Source organism: Tenrec ecaudatus, chromosome 8 (assembly GCF_050624435.1).
Source record: "Tenrec ecaudatus isolate mTenEca1 chromosome 8, mTenEca1.hap1, whole genome shotgun sequence".
Classification (NCBI taxonomy): Eukaryota; Metazoa; Chordata; class Mammalia; order Afrosoricida; family Tenrecidae; genus Tenrec; species Tenrec ecaudatus.
Genome location: NC_134537.1, coordinates 73,886,274 through 73,906,538, shown reverse-complemented (window position 1 = coordinate 73,906,538; position 20,265 = coordinate 73,886,274). Strand labels below are relative to the sequence as shown.

General features: G+C 38.5%; 1 protein-coding gene across 1 annotated transcript in view; it reads left to right on the top strand.

The window, feature by feature from the left end:
* Positions 1-20,265, top strand: part of CSMD1 (CUB and Sushi multiple domains 1) — a 1,770,408-nt gene that overhangs the window by 1,132,769 nt on the left and 617,374 nt on the right. Inside the window, exon 9 of the mRNA XM_075557189.1 lies at positions 13,433-13,557. Coding sequence (XP_075413304.1) covers positions 13,433-13,557 — 125 coding nt within the window. The remainder of the gene's footprint in view (positions 1-13,432; positions 13,558-20,265) is intronic.

Here is a 20,265-nt window from a genome sequence, read left to right as displayed (position 1 = left end):
TAATAATATTAGTAAGCAAGGATAAAGTAGTACTGTAATTGTGGGATTCTAAATTTTCTTTTTAATATAAAATGTAAACAATAACTTTAAAAAGTAATAAATGATTGGATAAAGAAACAATGTATTTATGATATTGCCATTCTAAGAATTAGTTTGGTGTCTATTAATTGTTATCTAAAGCATATATGATTTTCTATTATTACTTTTTAAATATTACTATCATTTCTCATATTCATGTTTAAGTTAAAGATCATGTTCTTTCAAATTATTTGAAGCTATCTATTTAATCATAATAATAGAACTGTATAGATTACTAGCTTCCAAAGAATATTTTGTCAATAATTTTTCCAAATTTTAGATGATAAATATGTTTTGCCAGAAATGGAATCAATTAGTTAAAGGGAAATGATATATCATTTCAAATAATTTTTCTTTCTTTCTTTTTCCAAAATCAGAATGTAATTCATTAGGAGTACAAAAGGAACATTGATTAGAAGTATTTTAGGGGGATAAATCAGTAAACTCATTGCCATTGAGTCAATTTCAACTCAAAGTGTCCCAATAGGACAGGATAGAACTTGTCACTTTGAGTTTCAGAGACTTTAAAATCTTTGTGGGAATGGACAGCCTTATCTTTCTTCCTCAGTATGCCTGGTAGGTTCTTACCACTGTACTTGTGGTTACCGACCCAGTGGTAACACACTATGCAACCACTGCTCCCTAAGGGGAAAGAGACCCCCAAAACTCAAAGACACTCTACAGAAACTCATCTATTAAGTCTTAAACAGAACAAAAACAGCACATGAACAAATCAGCATGAGGCCACAATGGTTTCCAAGCATTCATGTGGCCAATGTACATAGCATGGAACACAAAATAAATTAGTAACAAAATGAATATTACAAGCAGATCAATTCATCCCAGCAATAGAGAGGGCTATAGAAGTGGGCAACCAAACCAAACTCCTGGCATGAGTCCATTCTGACTTACAGCGACCCTGTCGGATGATAGAGTACAACTGTCCTGTGGGTTTCTAAGACTTCAGCTCTTTATGGGAGTAGCAAACTTCATCTTTCCCTTGAGATTAACCTCAAGATTGGCAGCCCAACTCTTAGCCACTCCTCCACCAGGGCTCTCGACAGAGGTGAGAAGGGGACCGTAACTGGGGTTCATACACTATTGCAGAGTAGAAAAGCTTGCAAGAGCAGTTCGAAGCCCCCATCACCTTAGTCGGGATATCACTTGTGACTACTTGGCCCTGTGGTTGTGAGGGTTCATCGAGTCAGTTCCAACCCATAGCAGCCCTGTGTGCAGCAGATCAAGACACTGCTACTCTCCACTCACAATCACTGCTCGGTTTGAGCTCATTGTTGGGCTCACTGTGTCTCTCGCTCTGGTTAAGGCCCTCCCCCGCTATAGTATGCCCCTCTGCTCTCATAAGCATGGTGACTTTCTCCACGGACTGCTCTCTCTTGACAATATGTCCAAAGAGGACGTCTTGAGATCCTTGCCTCTAAGGAACACTCTGCCTTTGCTTCTTCCAAGACAAATTGGTTTGGCCTTTCAGTAATTCATAGTACTTTAAATATGAGCCAGCACTCCAATTCAAATGGATCTGTTCTTCTTGGGGCTGCCTTATTCAGTGCTCAATGTTCCCTTGCATGTGAAAGGAGAACACCATGGCGTGGCTCAGGGCAACTTAGTACTCAAAGTTATAGCCTTCTTTTTCAACGAGTGTTGAAATTTGCCTTTTTATATCTTGACTCCTGGTGCTACCATGAGCATTGATTTTGGAACAAAGCAAGAAAAAATCCTTTACAATATCAATCTTCACTCCCTAATCATGATGTTCCATAATGGTCCAGTTGGGAAGATTTGGGTCTTCTTTACATTGGGTTGTATTTCATGCTTAAGGCTGCAATCCTTGATTCATCTTCACCATTTGGCCCCAGATTCCCACTTTCCATCGGAGACATGTGCAGGCAAGGTCCTGAGGACAAGACTGCCTTTCTTGGACTGGCCCCAGAGAATCATTGCAAATGCATTCTGCCTGTGGGCAGGGTTTTTATGTGGGTGGTCAATGATCTTAAAGCATCCGGTGGAAGCTGAATCTATGTGAGGACTCAAAAATGCATCCAGGGATCCTACTATAAACCATAGCTTTCTGCAAACTCAGTGCTCAAGATTTAAGGTGAAATATAGATAAACAGAAAAAAAAATACATGATAAAGAGGATTTGGCAGAAAGGAATAGGTAATATACTAACAAACGGCATTGTTGTTAGATGCCATTGAGTCCAGTTGAAATTATCAGGACTTGAGTCAGGTGCACTTTAGTTTTCAAAGTAACATCCTCGCTGGATGATAGACTGTTATAATTGAGATATAGTGGTTTTCAAATGGAAGCAATCATCTCTCTCTCTTCCTTTCTGTTTCATCATCCCTGACTTACTATATAAATTATTAGCACTTCACTTTAAGTGAGACATATAAAATGTGAACGTACAAGAACATTTAATTCTAACTAGTTATTATCACTGGGAAAGAGATGAAGTTTCTGCTCCTGTAACGATTTAATCTTGGAAATCCATAAGAACATCCCTACTCTTCTATGAGTCGAAATAGACTCAGTGGTATGAGTTTGGTTGGAACTTTTGAGTTATTATCAAATAATTTTGTTTATTTCCTTCATTTTTGAATATGCTCTCATTTTTGTTTTAGTTAATCGGTGTCCTTGTTTATTGTTTCTTGCTAATGTTATCTCGATATGATTGTGGTTTTGCCTTTTTTTGTGCCACAAATAATTTAGCATTTGTTCTGGGTTCCTGAATAATAGTCCTTGGAATTCCCCTGCACTCTGGTGCCTATGTTTTCTAAAAAAAATCAAAAACACAAGCAACAATGAAAGAAAGAAAAGAAAAACACATTTCCATCTATATGATTTAGCCATAGACCCATCCTATTGGACCAAATAGAAGTGCCCCATAAAGTTTCCAAGATTGTAAATCAATATGGGGCTAGAGAACTTCACTTTTCTCCTGCTTCTGGAGTCCAAAGGACTGATATTTTGGTTAGCAAAAGGTTTAACTATTGTGTCACACAACAGGGCGTCTAAGCAACATTTAAACCTATAATGTATATGGGAGCTAAGTAGGCACATCCTGGCAATAGGCTTCTGAAAGAGAAAGGGGGAACATTGCAGTCAAACATATATGTCGTTTGATTGAATCAGTCTCAACGGCACATTTTGACGCACCCGTCAGATGTTTTCATTGTGGATCCCATGACCATAACAGACCTTGGACCTTAGAGCTGTCTTAGTTTGGGGGCTCTGTTCATCAATGGGGGAGAGACTGGTATATTCTTGGGGACCATGGAGACCCAGTGCTGGGACTCTTTCAAACCTTCACTGATTGATTTCTTCCTTCATGGCTCATTTTGTGAGTAATTTTACAGAACTAATAAAACAACAAGGATAACAAGACTTTGTCTTAGGTCAGGGGACTGATTCAGAGGAGGGGTGCACAGGCAGTCAGAAAGACAGAGTTGTAACTCAGGAAAACGCAGTTTGGGGGCCTGGTGCATAAGAGTTGATTTGTGGTGACTCCGCTCTGGAAAGAATGCTAGATGACAGACAAAAGTTGCACAGACAATGAGTAATGAGGGACAAAGTCTAGATCAGCAGTTCTCAATCTGTGGGTCTCGACCCCTTTGGGTTCAAGTGACCCTTTCGCAGGGGTCGCCTAAGACCATTGGAAAACACATATTCCTGATGGTCTTAGGAGCTAAGACACCGCTCCTCTATCCATCTCTAAGTGGGTCGGCCCACATGAAGATGCACCCACATATGAGTACCCAATGTGAGGAGTGTTACTGATGCTTCACCATGCTTCAAGACAAAATTTCATTGATTTGTCATTAGAAATAAATATTTCCAATTACATACCTACATATTGTTTTTGTGATTAATCACTATGCTTTCATTATGTTCAATTTGTAACAATGAAAATACATCCTACAAATCAGATGTTTACATGATGATTCATAACAGTAGCAATATTGCAGTTGAGAAGTAGCAATGAAAATGATTTTATGGTTGCGGGTCACCACAACATGAGGAACTGTATTAAAGAGCCGCGGAATTAGGAAGGTTGAAAACCACTGGTCTAGAATGTAACCCAACCCCAAATTCCAAGAAGAGAGAGGGACTCTCTCCTGAAAGTGCAGGGAGAGGGGCTGTTCCTAAGCTGATGGCCGGTGGCTAGGAACCTGTCTCTGGGAGACCAAAGATATTTGACCCGGCTCATGGTAGATGGGAGTCTAAAGTAGGCTTGGATGATCAGCATTCCAGAGGAAGTGCCACAAAACTGCCTGGTGATGAGAAATGGAGCAGTAAGGAAGGAAAAGCCTGCATCCATTGCCAGATAGACATCAGAGTGAAGGCAATCATTATCATGGTTAATGAAAGGTGAAATTTGCCCATCTTTCTCTTTGTATTGTATGGTTGGCAGTGTCATCCTATTAACTTCTGTTTGGTACCTATATAAAAATGGCATGTAGTGAATGTTCAATAAAATATATTGAAAGCATTGTGTAAATATGGAAACCAATGAGAACTCACAGCCATTGAGTTGATACCAACTCATGACAGCCCTGTTGGACAGAGTAGAACTGATCTTGTGAGTGTCCAAAATGATAACTCTTTGCAGGAGTGGAAAACATTGTCATTCTCCCATATTGCTGCTGGTGGTGACCAGTGCATAACCACAAGTGCAGGAAGCTGCAAAGAGTTGACGGTTGCACATGGAAGAGGTTATACATTATTTGTAAGCAACGTGTTCTTATTTTATACATTTGTTTTTGCCAACTATGACATCCCATCCACCCCAAAGTATTTTTGTAAGCGCACTATGCTGATTTATTTCCTTCATGTAAGGTTATTTTGAAAGTGCACTACACTGATTTTATTCAGTCATGGACATTGTTATCCCCCCAAAATGTAAAATGTACTGGCAATGGAAACCTTGTGGAACAGGGCACTTCAGTAAAAAAGAAGGGAAAACAGAACATACCGTGTGTGTGGTCTGAAACAAATCAGGCTGTTGCTTTATAGCCCACACTCTGGTATTCTTAACTTATTCAATGTGACTCCAAAGGTTTGAACAGTATCCAGTTGCATTAGTTACCTGGAGCTGCTATGTTCCAAGGGGAGGCTTTAAAACAGGCTTCTTTTATCCCTTACAGTTCTTAAAGGTAAAAGTCCAGATCATGGTCTTTGCTTTATCAATGTTGTTCTTATCAATATACATGGATATTTCTTGTTTTCTTAGTGCTCCTCCTGTGGCATCTGTTTTCCTATGTGTGCGTGGATGTGTGTGTGTGTGTTTATATGATTTATATGATTCAGAAGTGATTAGATTTGAGATTCACCCATTAATGCCCTCAACTGATTAAGTGAATTTCATCACTTGATTTAATACATGTGACAGAATTGCATTGCTTTAGATGCTGCCCACTGGTCCATCAGTTTGTTGAATTTGGGAGGCTTGATGGTCACTGTGAGGCTGGAAGCTATGCCACTAGTCTTAAATACTACAGTGTCACCCAGGATGTCCAGGTTTCGGTGGAGCTTCGAGAATAAAAGAGAGTAGGAAGAGTTGGGTCTGTCACTTTGTCATAACGTGCTGGGTTTTGTGTTGCGATGATGTTGGAAGAATGCCACTGCCATTTCCAATACCAATGGGGCCATGTAAAGTGAGTAGGTTTCAGTGGAGCTTCCAGACTATGAACAGACAATGGGGAAGGAATTGATTATCCTCTCTGGAGGGCTTGGCTATTGAAAACCTTAAGTGTCATACCTGGACATGGTCAGATCTTGAAAAATCTAGAAAGCTGTGTGTTAGAGTTGTATTCTCTCACCATACTTATGCAACCTGTATGCTGACCAAATCATCAGAGAATTGAAGAGAAGAATGTAGGCTCAGGATTGGAACAAAACGTATTAACAACCTGCAGTATGCTGATGAGACAAGTTACTTGGCAAAAACTGAGTAGGACTTGAAGCACTTGCTGAAGATCAAGAATTGCAGCCTACAGTATGAATAGAACTTAATGTAAAGAAATTCAAAATCCTCACAACTAGACCAACACATAACATTATGGTAAGCAACAACAACAACAGGCTGAAGTTGTCAATAATTTTGTCTTTCTTGGATCCAGAGCCAGTGTTTATGGAAACCGCAGTCAAGAGATCAAATGTTGCATTTCCTTGGGTAAATCTGCTGCACAAATTTGGACTTTGAATAAGAAAGACCAAAGAAGAATCTATGTATTTGAATTATGGTCCTGGCAAATAATATTGCAAGTGCAATGACCTGCCAAAAAACAAAAACAAAATCTGAAAACTTCCTTCAGAGAAGTACAACCAAAATGTTGCTTAGATGCAAGAATGATGAAATTTCATCTCATGTACATTAGACGTGTTACCAGGGGATACCAGTTCCTGGAAGAGGGCAGAGTGCTTTGTGAAGTACAGGGGCAAAGAGGAATCCCTTTGACAAGATGGAATGACACATGTCGACAAAAGGGGCTGAACCATCAAAACCATGGTGACGGTGACACAGGACCAATTAGTGTGTCATTCTGTTGTATGTAGGGTTGCATGAGTTGGAACTGACTGGACTGCACCCAAAATCAATAAGAACACCCAGAACATCTGGTGATGTACTTCTTGAAAAAATTGCTAGTAAAAATTCATGAATAGCAAAGAAAATTGACATACTATCGAAAGATCAACCCTTTATGTTGGGAGCTATTCAAAATGAGACTGAAGAAGAGCTGCTTCAGCAAAGTAGAATTGCTCCTAACCCGAGTGAAGAAAAGCTACAGCTATCCATTAACATTTTGAACGTGGGGTGTATGAAATAAGACACTAGGAAAACTGGATGTCTAAAATAAAGGATATGCTTGAAAATAGATATTCTGTGTTCTGGGCATCAGTGAGTTGAAATGAACTTATATTTGCCATTTTGAGTCAGGCAGTTATATGATTTACTTCGCCCAAAATGACAGATTTAAAACACCTCGATTTAGAAAACCAAGTTGAAGGAACTGAAGAAAAAGTCAAGCCTCAAACTGAAGTGCCAAGGCTTCGATGGGCTAAACGAAGCCTTGGCTGGACGGTGAGAGGAACATCTAAAGAAGACGAAAGGAATACACAGCTACTGCGCAAAACTTTCAAAAAGAAGTTGAAATCCAGCAATTTCAAGAGGCAGCATAACATGCAAAGCAATTGCACTCAGTGAGGATTTCCAGGATGAACTGGAGGCATTGACTAAAAACCATGAGACTTGATGATTGCAAAGTGAGGTGTTTCAACAAATGGTACAATGCTGCAAGTGTTTAGACATCTAAACCTAGATATTCCCAAGACAGTTCCTATGCATTGGAATCAACTCAATGGCAGTGAGTTTGGTTAGTTTTGACCTAGTCAATTAATTAGAAGAGACCCATCATTTATGCCTATTCCATAGAGAGATGTTACTTTAAAGAGAAGATTATTAAAGAATTTCATTAATTTACATGTAAGTGAAATTATACTGAAAATAACATTTTTAATGTAACAGTATATCAGCAGAGAACTGCTGGAAATCCAGATCAAATTCAGTGAAGAATGTGGAACAAAGGATATTATTGTTGAGGTCAAATGGATCTGAAAGCATAAATTATATGCTATACGTTTCTTTGTATTTCATTGACTATGCAAAAAAATTCAACAGTGTGAATCATATCAAATTGTGGAGGGCATTGTGAAGAATGAGAACTCTAGAAACATAATTATGCTCCTAAAGAATCTATACATAGACACAGAGGCTTTTTTTAGTTTATACATGCATGTATTTATTGAAAGCAAAGCTTTTTAAACCTTTGTCTACTATTAGTGATTAGCTTCAGACACATTTTCTCAGTAATACACTTGAACATCTTTAGGATGTCTTCAAAAGAAAGAGTTTCAATCAAAGGAGCGATTCTTGTCCAATCAGCACAAAGACTCCGCTTGTTCTTAGTAGGCGCAATCGAGACAGCTCCGAGTGATCGTGACCCTGTTATGTACAACAGACAGACACAATATCTAGCCCTATGCCATCTTCAAAACTTTTGAAAATTATCAGTTGGAAATTAATACATATATCATATCATTCCCTATTTCAACTACATCCAGTAGAATTGTACAATTGTTATCACAATCAGCTTCCAAACATTCTTTCCCTACATGGATTCCTTGATATCATCACCCTTTTACCCCACCTCTGCCACTGTACCCCCTCCTCCAGAACCTTTATTCTAATTGCTGTCCCAAAGGTTCATCCATCCTGGCTTTCATATTCTGAAAAACAGAAAAGCATATAATACAGGTTCAAGAGCGTGACTTCCCACAGACAAGGAAAATATATTTAGTAATGAAATGACATAACAGAGGTAAGACTAATTACTAAAATCTACACAATTTTTACCAGCCTACAACTAGAGGCATTTTTCAAACAGAACAAGGGGATGATACTATATGGTGTAAAAACCAGGAAAGGTATGCATCAAGATTTTAGTTTTTCACAATACTTTTGCAATCTAAATACCAAGGAAATAATCTGAGAAGATGGACTAGATGAAGAAGTTGGGGACATTAGGATTAGAGGAAGAATCATTAGCAACACATGATATGCAGGTGGGAAAACTGTCCCTGCTGAAAGAGAAGATCTGACTCATTTACTAATGATATAAAGAAACTTCTCTGTACCGGGCATCAGCACGTTTTAACCAACAGTGCTATGCAGATAGCAAATTGCTTGCTGGAAATGAAGAGGAATTGAAGTATTTAAATTAAAGGCTACAGCCTCTGGTACAGTCTGTACCTCAACAGGGGGAGAATGATCTCAAATGGACCAATAAGCAACACCATGATAAGAGGAGAGAAAAGATTGAAATTGTCAAGGATTTTATTTTACTTGAATTCCAATCAACGATCAGTATTTCCTCTTGTTCAACATAGATTTGCTATGTGTGGGAAACAATTACAAGATACCTAATAACACAGTAGATGTAAGATAATTACAATCTATTTTATCTATAGGTATAAACTCAAAACAAACTAAAGTGATTACTTTCTATTGGATTCTGACTCATGGTATAAATCCACCACTATAGGGATTGGAATTCTAATACATATTTTGATGATACATAGTCCAATCTATAATAGCAATTCCCAGAAATTAGTGTAGGATTAAAGAAAATGATTCTCGGGAGTAAAATGTCTCATCTTTCTCTCATGGAGCAGCTGGCAGTCTTGAACCATTTCCCTTGTGGTTATCATCCCGTGATGAATAGCCACTACACTAACCAACAAAAAAATCATATTATTGTAAATGAGGGAGAGTGCAGAGTGGTGACCCAAAGCCCATCTGTAGGTAATGGGACACCACCTTATGGAAGGGTCGCGGGGAGGAGAGGAGCTTAAATGCTTCCTCCCTACCCCACTATGGTGATCCCAATTCTACCTTACAAGCCTGGCTAGACCAGAGGATGTACACAGGTACAGATAGGAACTGGAAAAACAGAGAATCCAGGACGGATGATCCTTTCCAGACCAGTGCTGAGAGTGGTGATACTTGGAGGGTAGAGGATGGGTGGTATAGAAAGGGGAAACCGATTACAAGAATCTACATATAACCTCCTCCCTGGGGGATGGACATCCTAAAAGTGGATGAAGGGAGATCTTGGACAGTGTATGATATGACAAAATACTAATTTATAAATTATCAAGGGTTCATGAGGGAGGGAAGAGCAGAGAGGGAGGGGGGAAATGAGGAGCTGATACCAAGAGTTTAAGTGGAGAGCAAATATTTTGAGAATGATGATGGCAAAGAATATACAAATATGCTTTACACAATTGATGTATGTATGGATTGTGATAAGAGTTGTATAAGCCCCCAATAAAATGATTTTTTATAAAAAAATGATTCTGACCCAGTGACATTATAAGACAAAGTAGAACTGCCCTCAGGTTTCCCAGACTGTCATCTGTGTTAGTCTGAGTTGGCACTCATATGTATAAGAAAGAGTTTAAGATCCAGAGTAACCTTATCTCAAGAAGGTGTACCATCCAGTCCAACTCAAGTCCTTAAGTCCAACACAAGTCTCCCTTCAGATTCCGTAGCCACATGAATGATGCAGGAAGATCATAGACCAGTGGGTTCAGCACTGTGTGAATCGGAGGTTAATCTGAGCATGACCGGACCCCAGCATGTCTCGGGATTAGTAGCCCAGTTCAAGCAGGTTGCAAAGTGAGGTGGGGGAGAAAGGAGGCTCCCAGATGCTCCTGATAAGAAGGCCACATCTCCAAGGACAGCATCAGCCTGTGACCTGATTGATGAGTTTTACTCCACTCTTAGGTAGTAGTGCTTAGGTGACATAAATTCATCTAACTATGATGCCATCTTTCTAGAGGTACACGTTTTCCTCACCCAAATGAGCGGTGGATGCAAACCACTGTACTGTAGGTTGTTAGTTGTGTGCTTGCCCAGTGTGCCTCCAGAGCTCCTTTTGGGCGAGTTTAGCTGTGCTAAATTACCTTTCCAGTTCTTTGAAAGGTGATGATGAAAATAGAAACTCTGCCTTTACATTTTTGTCTATTCAAACATATTGATTATTGTGTACCTATTTTGCAGTGAATCTCGAAATGTATTCCATCAGTCTCGTATTTGCCTATGATACTTGATGAAAAGGGAGGTCCATTGACAAATGCATTTAGAAAATTCTATTAAATTCTCTTGAAGTGGTATATACTTTTTGTATATTAGATTGTAATTAGTGTATAAGTCCTTTTGTAACAAAATATGCTTAATTTTTGTCTAACTTAGAATTTTGCAAAATGACTTGATTCTTATTTGATGAATTTTGCAAAATATCTATGACATCCCCGGAGAGAGTGGGAGGGAAATGCTGATGTAATGTTACATTTTTGAAAATCAGTTAAAATTGCTGACAAAGTATTTTTTCCCAATTAGGTGTAAAGCTATTCTGCTACCTTGTGTTCTATATTTTATCTACTCTTAACTGTGTCTATACATATGGATGGCTATGCATATTTTCCCTAGCGAAGACTTTTACTTTCATGACTATTTCCTCAATATCGACCCCTGGGGCTTGTCAAATAGAAATCACGAGTAACATTGCCTCTTGTAACAATAAGCTTGTCAGATAGTAAAATAATACTACACTCAACTTATTGCCTGGCATCAGGCTCAGAGGAAATAATAGAGTGCTCAAACCTGATTTATGCCTCTCACATCTTCTTATACACCTGTCAATTGTTGTTCACAATGGTATTTTGTTGATGCTTACAGCTTTAAAACTTCATGTTTTCAGACGTATGTGTTGAGCTAAAGAATTTTTTTCCATCTAACTGTGGGCTATGAGGATTACTTTCATTAAAATAAACAATATTTTTTCTCTTGTAAAATGTATTTCTGAACCACAGTGCCACTGGCCTTTTTTAAAAATATAACCAAACTGTTATAGGATTGGCTAGTGAGACATATTCTTAATCTGAGGTTTTTTCAGATCTTTGAAAGTTAAAATTCACATTCACAAAATTACATAAAAACTTTTGTTTCATATTCAGGGTACAAAATGCACTCCCATACATATTCTCCTAACAAAAGGATTAGCTGGTGCCACATTTTTTACAAGATCTATTATAGATGTAATTAATGTTGATATATTTATTTAGCTATGAAAGTTCCAGAGATATTTGAACCAGTTTTTCTGGCTACCCATCATTTTTCAATGTAAAGACTGTATGCATGTCTAAAATGAGCCCTGGTAGTGCTGTGGGAAACGTGTTGGGCTGATAACTAACTGCAGAGTCATCAGATCAAACTGCCAATATCACATCATTCCACGGAATGAAGATAAGACTCTCTGCTCCCAAGATTTAACAGTCTTCAGACATTTAAAATAAGTTCCATTTTTCCCTATAAGTGCTATGAGTTGGTTTTTGTTTTTAATGTATGTATTAAGGAGCCCAAATTGAACAATGGTTAAGAAGTTGGCTGCTAACTGGGAGCTTGTCAGTTCTAACTCATCACCTGCTTTGTGGGAGCATCATGCCTGTTTGCATCGAGATATATAGCCTTGAAAATCTAAGGTGGTAGTTTTATTATGATCTATAGGGTCACTGTGAATTAGAATTGATGCAATGGCAATGGGTGTGATTTATTGGTTTATGATGTAAAATGTCCTGGTAGAGCAATGATTAAGCACCAGACAGCTAACCAAAAAGCTAGTCGTTGAAAATGCTCAAGGGAGGCGTGGTAACCTGTTCCCATAAAGATTAGAGCCTAAACACCTGTGGGGTCGCTCTCATCTCCCCCAGGAGTTTGCTATTAATTGACAGTCAATTTGCTGGCGTCCAGCAAGAACAAAAAAATGTCTTAAGGTCCCGGGATTGTACAAAAGATTTGAACTTTACAAATTCCAAAACCAAACTCACTGCCATCCAGGTGATTCTGACTCTCTAAAGTGTGGTTCACAACCTTCCTGATGCTGCCACCCATTCACATAGCTCCTCCTGCTATGGTGACCCCCCAACCACAAAATTATTTTCTTGCTACTTAGTAACTGTCATTTTGCTACTGTTATGAATCATCTTGTAAATATCTGCTGTGCAGGATGTATTTTCATTGTTACTAATTGAAAATAATGAATATATAGTTATTAATCACAAAAACAACACCAGGTGTTCCTATGTGGGTGTATCTGCATATGGGTGGACCTGCCTGGAGACGGATAGAGGAGCGGTATCTTGGTTCCTAAGACCATCAGAAATATGTGTTTTCCGATGGTCTTAGGCGACTCTAGCAAAAGGGTCATTCAACCCCCAAAGTGTCCCATTTTGGGGTTGAACGACCCAGAGGTTGAGAACCACAGCTCTAGAACAAAAGTAGAACTGCCTCAGCAGGTTTCCAAGATGTAACTCTTTATGGAAGTAGAAAGTATCAGCTTTGTCCCCCAGAGCAGTTGGTGGTTTTGAACAGCTGACCTGGCCATAACAACTATGCCACCACTGTTCCCTCTGAACTTGCCTACTAACCTAAATGTTGGTAGTTCAAACCTCTCCAGAGAAACCTCAGAAGAAACTCTAGCTATGAGCTTCCACAACCCAATTCCACTCTACAACATGTAAGGTCAGGATGAGTGGAAATAGATTTGACAGACAGATTTGGTTTTTATTTTGCTTTGTGTGGTTTTTTTATCCCTAAATAGATTATTTGCTTTTCATGTTGCTGTGATGGAATGTCACAGAAACAGCAAGTTGGTTGTTTCAAAAAGAATTATTTCTTGAATAATTTGGGTTGTTTTGTCTTCTCATTGCTCAGGGTTGGTGCAAATGTGCAGTTCTCCTGTGAGGACAGTTACGTGCTGCAGGGCTCCAAGAGCATCACCTGCCAGAGGGTCACAGAGACACTTGCTGCTTGGAGTGACCACCGGCCCATCTGCCGAGGTAAGGTGTGCACTGTGAGGTATGGCCTAGATCTTCTTGTACATCAGGCCTAGGCATCTTCTGGGCATGCGATGAGATACAAGTATAAAGCATAATGCGTAGTGCCGGATCTAAAACCCACATATGCTTTCATAGGGTATGACTTCCAAATATCTTCTTGAAATTTATTATGAGACCAAATTTTTCACTAGTTGATTTTACATTCCAAATTAAATACTAATAAATCTAATCATTGGACCTCTCTCACACACCCATGCACATTATCCCTTAGTATCTGAATTAGCCGGGGTTGTCTAGGGAAACAAAAGCAGGGAGACTCATATATAAGATATGAACTCATATAATAAATAAATGTATATCAAGAAGGCATTCCAGCCTCGTTCATTTCAATTCTGCAAGTCTGCGGTTAGATGGGGCCCTCATCGGAGTCACACGGCTGTAGGGTGATGATGCAGAAAGGTGAAGTGGGAAGCAGGGAGATGACAGGCTGATGGGTGCAGAGTCATATGGATCCAAAGTCAGTAGAAACATGACAGCTCCCAGGTTGGGTCCTCGGGTTAGCATCCCACATGGGGTCACCCCTAATGGCAGGCACAGAGCCCAAGCAAGCAGGGAGAGTGAATGGGGCAGAGAGGAAGGAGAAGTTCTCACTGTTGTTCTCATAAAAAAGGGCATATCCCTGCAAGGGGGCATCATCAAGTTGTGACCTGAATAACAGGTTGGACTCCACCACCACACTTTCATACAAATTCAAGTTGACATAAAGTATCACTATCACAGTGTACATCTATATATATTTATATATGAACAGTACACTTTCATACAAATTCAAGTTGCCATAAAGTATCACTATCAGAGTATACATCTGTATGTATGAACAGTACACATATGTATGAATATATATTGCATGATAATATCACATGAAATGTTTTACGTGTGCTCCTGAAAATGTAAAACTCTTCACCTTTCAGAAATAGTGAGGTTGAATTTCTTGACATTAACTTTATTTATGATGTTGTCAGTTAGTTAATATTATTCCTAGATATAATTTTGATAATAAATGATCTTAAACTAATATGTGACCTAGTCAAGAAAAACACTGCAATGTCATCATTTGAAAATAAATTATAAGAAATTAGTGGAGTGAAAATATAATTCAATTATGAGCTATTTAAACAATCCTCTGGAAATTGCCCCCAAAAAGCATTTCAGTGTCTGTCTTGGAGTAAAGTGCTAGGTGAGCATATCTGATAGGATAATACGTGTGCACCTACGGGGAAGATTAGTTAATTCAAATATTATTCAAATTTATGCACCAATCGTTTAAACTAGGGATGAAGATATCGAACACTTCTATCAACTCCTTCAGTCTGAAATTTATAAACGATACATTGATAATTACTAGTTATTAAGATGTGAAAATTGGAACTAAAGAAGAAGAGTCCCTAGCTGGCAAATATGGCCTTAGTGATTAAAAAATGGTGATCACAGGATGCAATTTATGAAATTCCAAGGCTTCTTCTTCGCAAATACCTTTTTTTAGCAACATAGTTACTATATGTCTGAACTTGGTCCGATGGAAGACACAGAAATCAAACTGACTATATCTATGGGAAAAGATGATAGAAAATACTGATCTATCAGCCAACACAAGACCAGGCACCAATTAAAGGACAGAAAATCGATTGCTCTTGTGAAAAATCAGGTTGAAGCTGAAGTAAATAAAACAAGCCACAAGCGCTCTAAAAACACCTTGTTGAGTATGTGGACGTTGGACACCATCCCAATATCAGATTTTCCACATCGAACGCTAACGACCAAAGAGCCAACCAGCTGTGCGACGACATCGAAACATGTGATCATGAAGAGAGCAGGAAGACACGGGAAAGGACGGGGGGGTACCAAAGCGGCTGCCAAAGGGACTCCAAGGCGTGCAGCTGAAGGGAGTAGAAGTAATGATGACGGAAAACAGCTGAATTGAAAACTGCAAAGGACAGCTCGGAAAGACAAAGTAACAAATAATAGTGAAAAGAGCAAAAACCTGTAGCAAAGGTAATAGAAAAAACACACGCAGCATATTTCAATCTAAAATGACTGAAGAAACAAGTCCACACACTTGAGGTGAAATATTGAAGGGCGAAGTATTCAATGATGCAAGAGGCCCCAGAAGAAGGTGGAAGGAACACAGAGTAATCAGCCCAGAGAAGTGGTCAGCCTCCAACCATTTCTCGAACTAACATATGATCAATGGCATAACAGGAAGAAGTCTAAACTGACTGACGGCATTAGGAAAAAAATCCAAACTCCAGGAAAGGACAGAATTCCATTAAAATGTTTTTTTTTAAGTTTATTTTTTAAATGGTATAGCTCTGAAAGCAATCACGAATCTATGCCAAGACATTTGGAATAGAGACTAACTAGAGGAGGTCTATATTTATTCCCATTCCAAACAAAAGTGAACCATCACATGTAGACATTACTAAATAATTATTGATATAATATGCAAATAAAATTATATTGAAATTAATTCAAAACTGGTTTCAGCAGGATGTCAACAGGAAACAGCCAGAGTTCAATCTGTTTTCAGGATAGGGTATGAAATAAGGAAGCTATTTAATAACTTGAGACAGATTTTTGCCAAAAGCAGAGATTATCAGAAATATATTTATGTGTTTTAATGACTATGTAAAGCCATTGGATTGTGTGTATCATAAAAAATGCAAATAACATTGAAAATAATTTGAATTTCAGAGCATTTATTTCTGTTCATGGGGAACCTATACATCAAGTAAGACAAATACTGAATGGATTAAGATCAGGAAAGTGTGTGTCAGCATTGTATCCTTTAATCATAATTAATCAATCTGTATGCTGTGAAATAATCACAGAAGCTGGAAAACATGAAGAATGGAGCATCAGGGATGGAGGAAGGTTCATTAATAATCTATCATATACCAACAACGCAGCCTTGCTTGTTGAATATAAAGAAGATAAAGCAGTTACTGATGAAGATTCATGTCTACAGTTTACAGTATGGATTACAATTCGATTTATATAAAACAAAAATCTTCACTGCTGAGCCAATAGAGAACATCATGATAAAGAAAAGGTGAAAGGTAGAAACTATTTCATTTTACTGAAATTCACAATTAATGCTTGTGGTTGTTACATAATCTGGCATCAATTTGAGAGGATTATAAGTGAAGGGGTGGTCTAGTCTGTCAATCAGGTCATAAGCCTCTGTATGGGCATGGCCTTCTCCTGAGAATTCTGGGAAATCCTGTATTTCTTCCTTGGAAGCTGGAGACACTTTCTTCTCTGCTCATTCCCTGAGGCAATACTCTACTGACAGGACACATGGAGCTATGTCCTGAGAACTGGAGAAGCCACACGAACCTACCCTGATGTGTGGAGACCCCTGCCAGGGTTGAGATGCTTACAACACACAACTGGACCCAAAAGACCTCACACCCACTGGCCCGTGATCTTCCTGCATTTGGTGTCATTGCATGTTTTTCGTGAGTCTGAAGAAGACCTTATAGATTGTTATCTGATATTTGGGCTAATATCAGACTTATGGACTTGATCTTGACTTTGCTGGGATGTTTCCTCAATACTTAACTGCTCTTATTTATAAACCTCTTTCTTATTCACATGTGAGTTTTTGTTTCTCTAGTCTACCCAGACTAACACAATACCTGTGGAAGCAGTAGTCAGGAAATCGAAGTATGTATAACATAGATCAGCTCTAAGGTATATTAAACTGTAAAATAGTTCAGATGTCTCTTTGAGTACTTAGCGTAATTGGCCAAAGCTGTCAAGGATATTTTCAGTTGCTTCATATGCATGTAAAAGCTAGACAGTTAGTAAGAAAGACACGGGAAGAATCGATGCCTTTGAATTATGGTGACTGCCAGAAGAACAAGCAAATCTCCCTCAGAAGAAGTACAGTCATGAATTCTCCCTAGAGTCAAGGATTTGGCACTTCATCCCACATATTTGGACATGTTTTGAGGAGTTACCAGTCCTTAGGGAAAGGTGCCATGCTTGCTAGCATAGACGTCTATGACAAAGGGGAAGACCGTCATCAAGAGGGATTGACAGAGTGACTGCAACTGTAGGGTCAGCTTAACAATAGTGGTGAGGTGGTACAAGATTAGGGAGTGCTTCTTTCTGTTGGATACAAAGTGGCTCTTATAGCAGGATCGATGACACCTAATAACAACAAACATTATAGAAATAGTGAAACAAGTAGTAAATAATTTGGAATACTTTAATAAAGAAAAATTTATAAGAATTCAAACAAAAAATAATTTATAAAATAATTGTAATGGGTTACATGTTGGTTTGCTAATGACGAGCTCAGCAGTTCAAAGTCAGCGGTTCTATAGGAAAACAAGGAGGCTTTTTGCTCTGTCAAGGTTGCATCTTAGAAACTCACAAGGGCAGGTCCACCCTTCCCTGTAGGGTTCCTATGAACCAGAATTAACTCAATGGCAGTGAGTGAGTAAATTTTAAGGGAAAGGCAACTAACTGGACCTAGGGAAGTACACAAAGAAAACGTTTATCTCTAAGAATAAGTTTTGCTTCCTGTAGTCTATTCTGATTAATTAATCAATTTTTTACTACAACTTTTGAAATAAAGTACTCTTCAAGTACTCTGAAAACTTTACCTAACTGAATGATTATATATTGTAGAATTATTCTATTGTGCTCTTTACCTACTACCATTTCTGGCTTGGAAAATGCAGAGGACACGTTTGTGTCATTTATCCACACCTTGAGCAAAGTTGGGTGAGGGGACTGTCAGGCCAGGGGATTTGTTTCCTTTTTCTTCTACAAGTTTGTGAAGTGGAGGCCCTCAGAAAAAAGGAAAGAAGTGGTCAAGGACATGTGGTTGACTCTGCTCTAAATCATCAGCCCATCACTAGACTTTATTGTACATTTCTAAGATTAAAGTGAGATGATAAAGCTTCCACATACCAAAATCTAACTGCCATCCGTAGTGCTAACATGCAGCACCCTCAAGTGTAAATTAAGATTAAGATATAGTCTATTTTCCCCCAAAGGAAAAAGATACACATATATAATTTTTCTTGTTCTTATGTGTGGCATATACATTTCACTTTCAAAAAATACAAATTAAACAATTAGTAAATACACATCCAATTTAAATAGATATTTTAGGGTTCCACAAAGGAAATGTATGTATTGAGTAAGAAAAAGTACATATACAGTTATTTATTAATCCATGCCATATATTTTATGTCCTGATTTCCATTTTAGACTCAAAAGATTTTATCAGTATCCTGACCTCATCTTCTGCTGACCTGGCACCAAGTCAGGCATATCGAGGTGCTTATCTACCCACCTCCCACTGCTCTAGCCAGGTTAAAGGTGATGTGCTTTCCCTCCACCCTCCTCAGCCCTGCAGCCTCTCATTCTCAGAGATAAGCAGGGCAGCATTCTTTTCCTCCTTCTTATAGATCCTAACTTCCAATGTGATGGTATTTTAGAGGAGAAAATTTCTCCCATCACACCCTAGTTTTCTATTTGACTTGGGGATGTGGATTATGGGAAAGTCGCACTTCCAATGGCTATCATCCCACCTTTCCCTGTTCACGTCTCAAAGGTGGGGTAGGGGGCTGAACTTTATTCATCTCCTCCTTTCTCAGATGATGATTAACTTGTTCTGCTATACTTAGATGCACTTTAATTTTATAGTGTAATGCTTTTGTTGTTTAAAAATACATTATATTTAATTTTCTGAAATCAGGCTTCAAATAGATCCAGAATGTTCTGTAGAAGCAAGAACAGCAAGGTTTCCATTCACTTCATTTGAACCCATCATCAAACAAGACTAATTGCTCAAAAAGGGCATCATGGGGGAGAAAGAAAAAAAACACACACATCCAAACCCACTGCCCTCAAATCAATCTCAAATAATCGCAGTCAGTGAGGTCTTTCCAGAAGCAGGCAGACCCAGCGTACTCCCATGGAGCATCTAATTGGTTTGAACTTTCAGTTACCAGTTCAACGCTTACCCAACAGAGTCTCCAGGACTGAGGAGAGAAACCAGAGAAACCCTCCATGAGACAAATTGAATGAAATCTATAATAATACACTCAAATACAAGATTGGCCATGAAACTGGGACAGGGTCTGGCTGGGACAGTTGACTCTGTCAGACACCAGGTTATCATGAGTTGGACAACAATGAACAACACCAACCATGGCGGGAAATGATTTTAAGAAATGGTTTTCATATAGCATTACATGCTAAAAGAATGATTAGAACAGGTTGTATTTGGGAAAACCATAACAAATGTTATTTTTATTTAAATTTTGGAGAAGAATTTAGTATGCTTAAAATATCAAAACATCAACAGAAAGGTAAATGTTCTGAAGCCAAAAATATAGGATACTGATTAATGGTTTGTTTAAACCCTGTGACAAAAATTATGTGAACAAATTCCAAAACTTGAACCAAACAGAGACTTCTTTCTCTCTAATACCCAATTTAGAGTTAAGCAACATACAGTAAGACTAGGAATTCTATTCCAAGGATTACTATTGCCTCAATCCCTTCTCTGTCGTACTTTTGGTGAAACTATCATCATCATGGATTAAAAGGGGTACCCAACTGCAGGCTGAATCTAGAAAAATTGGAAATGAACAAAATGCAGTGTAACACGTAAAGATTGATGTC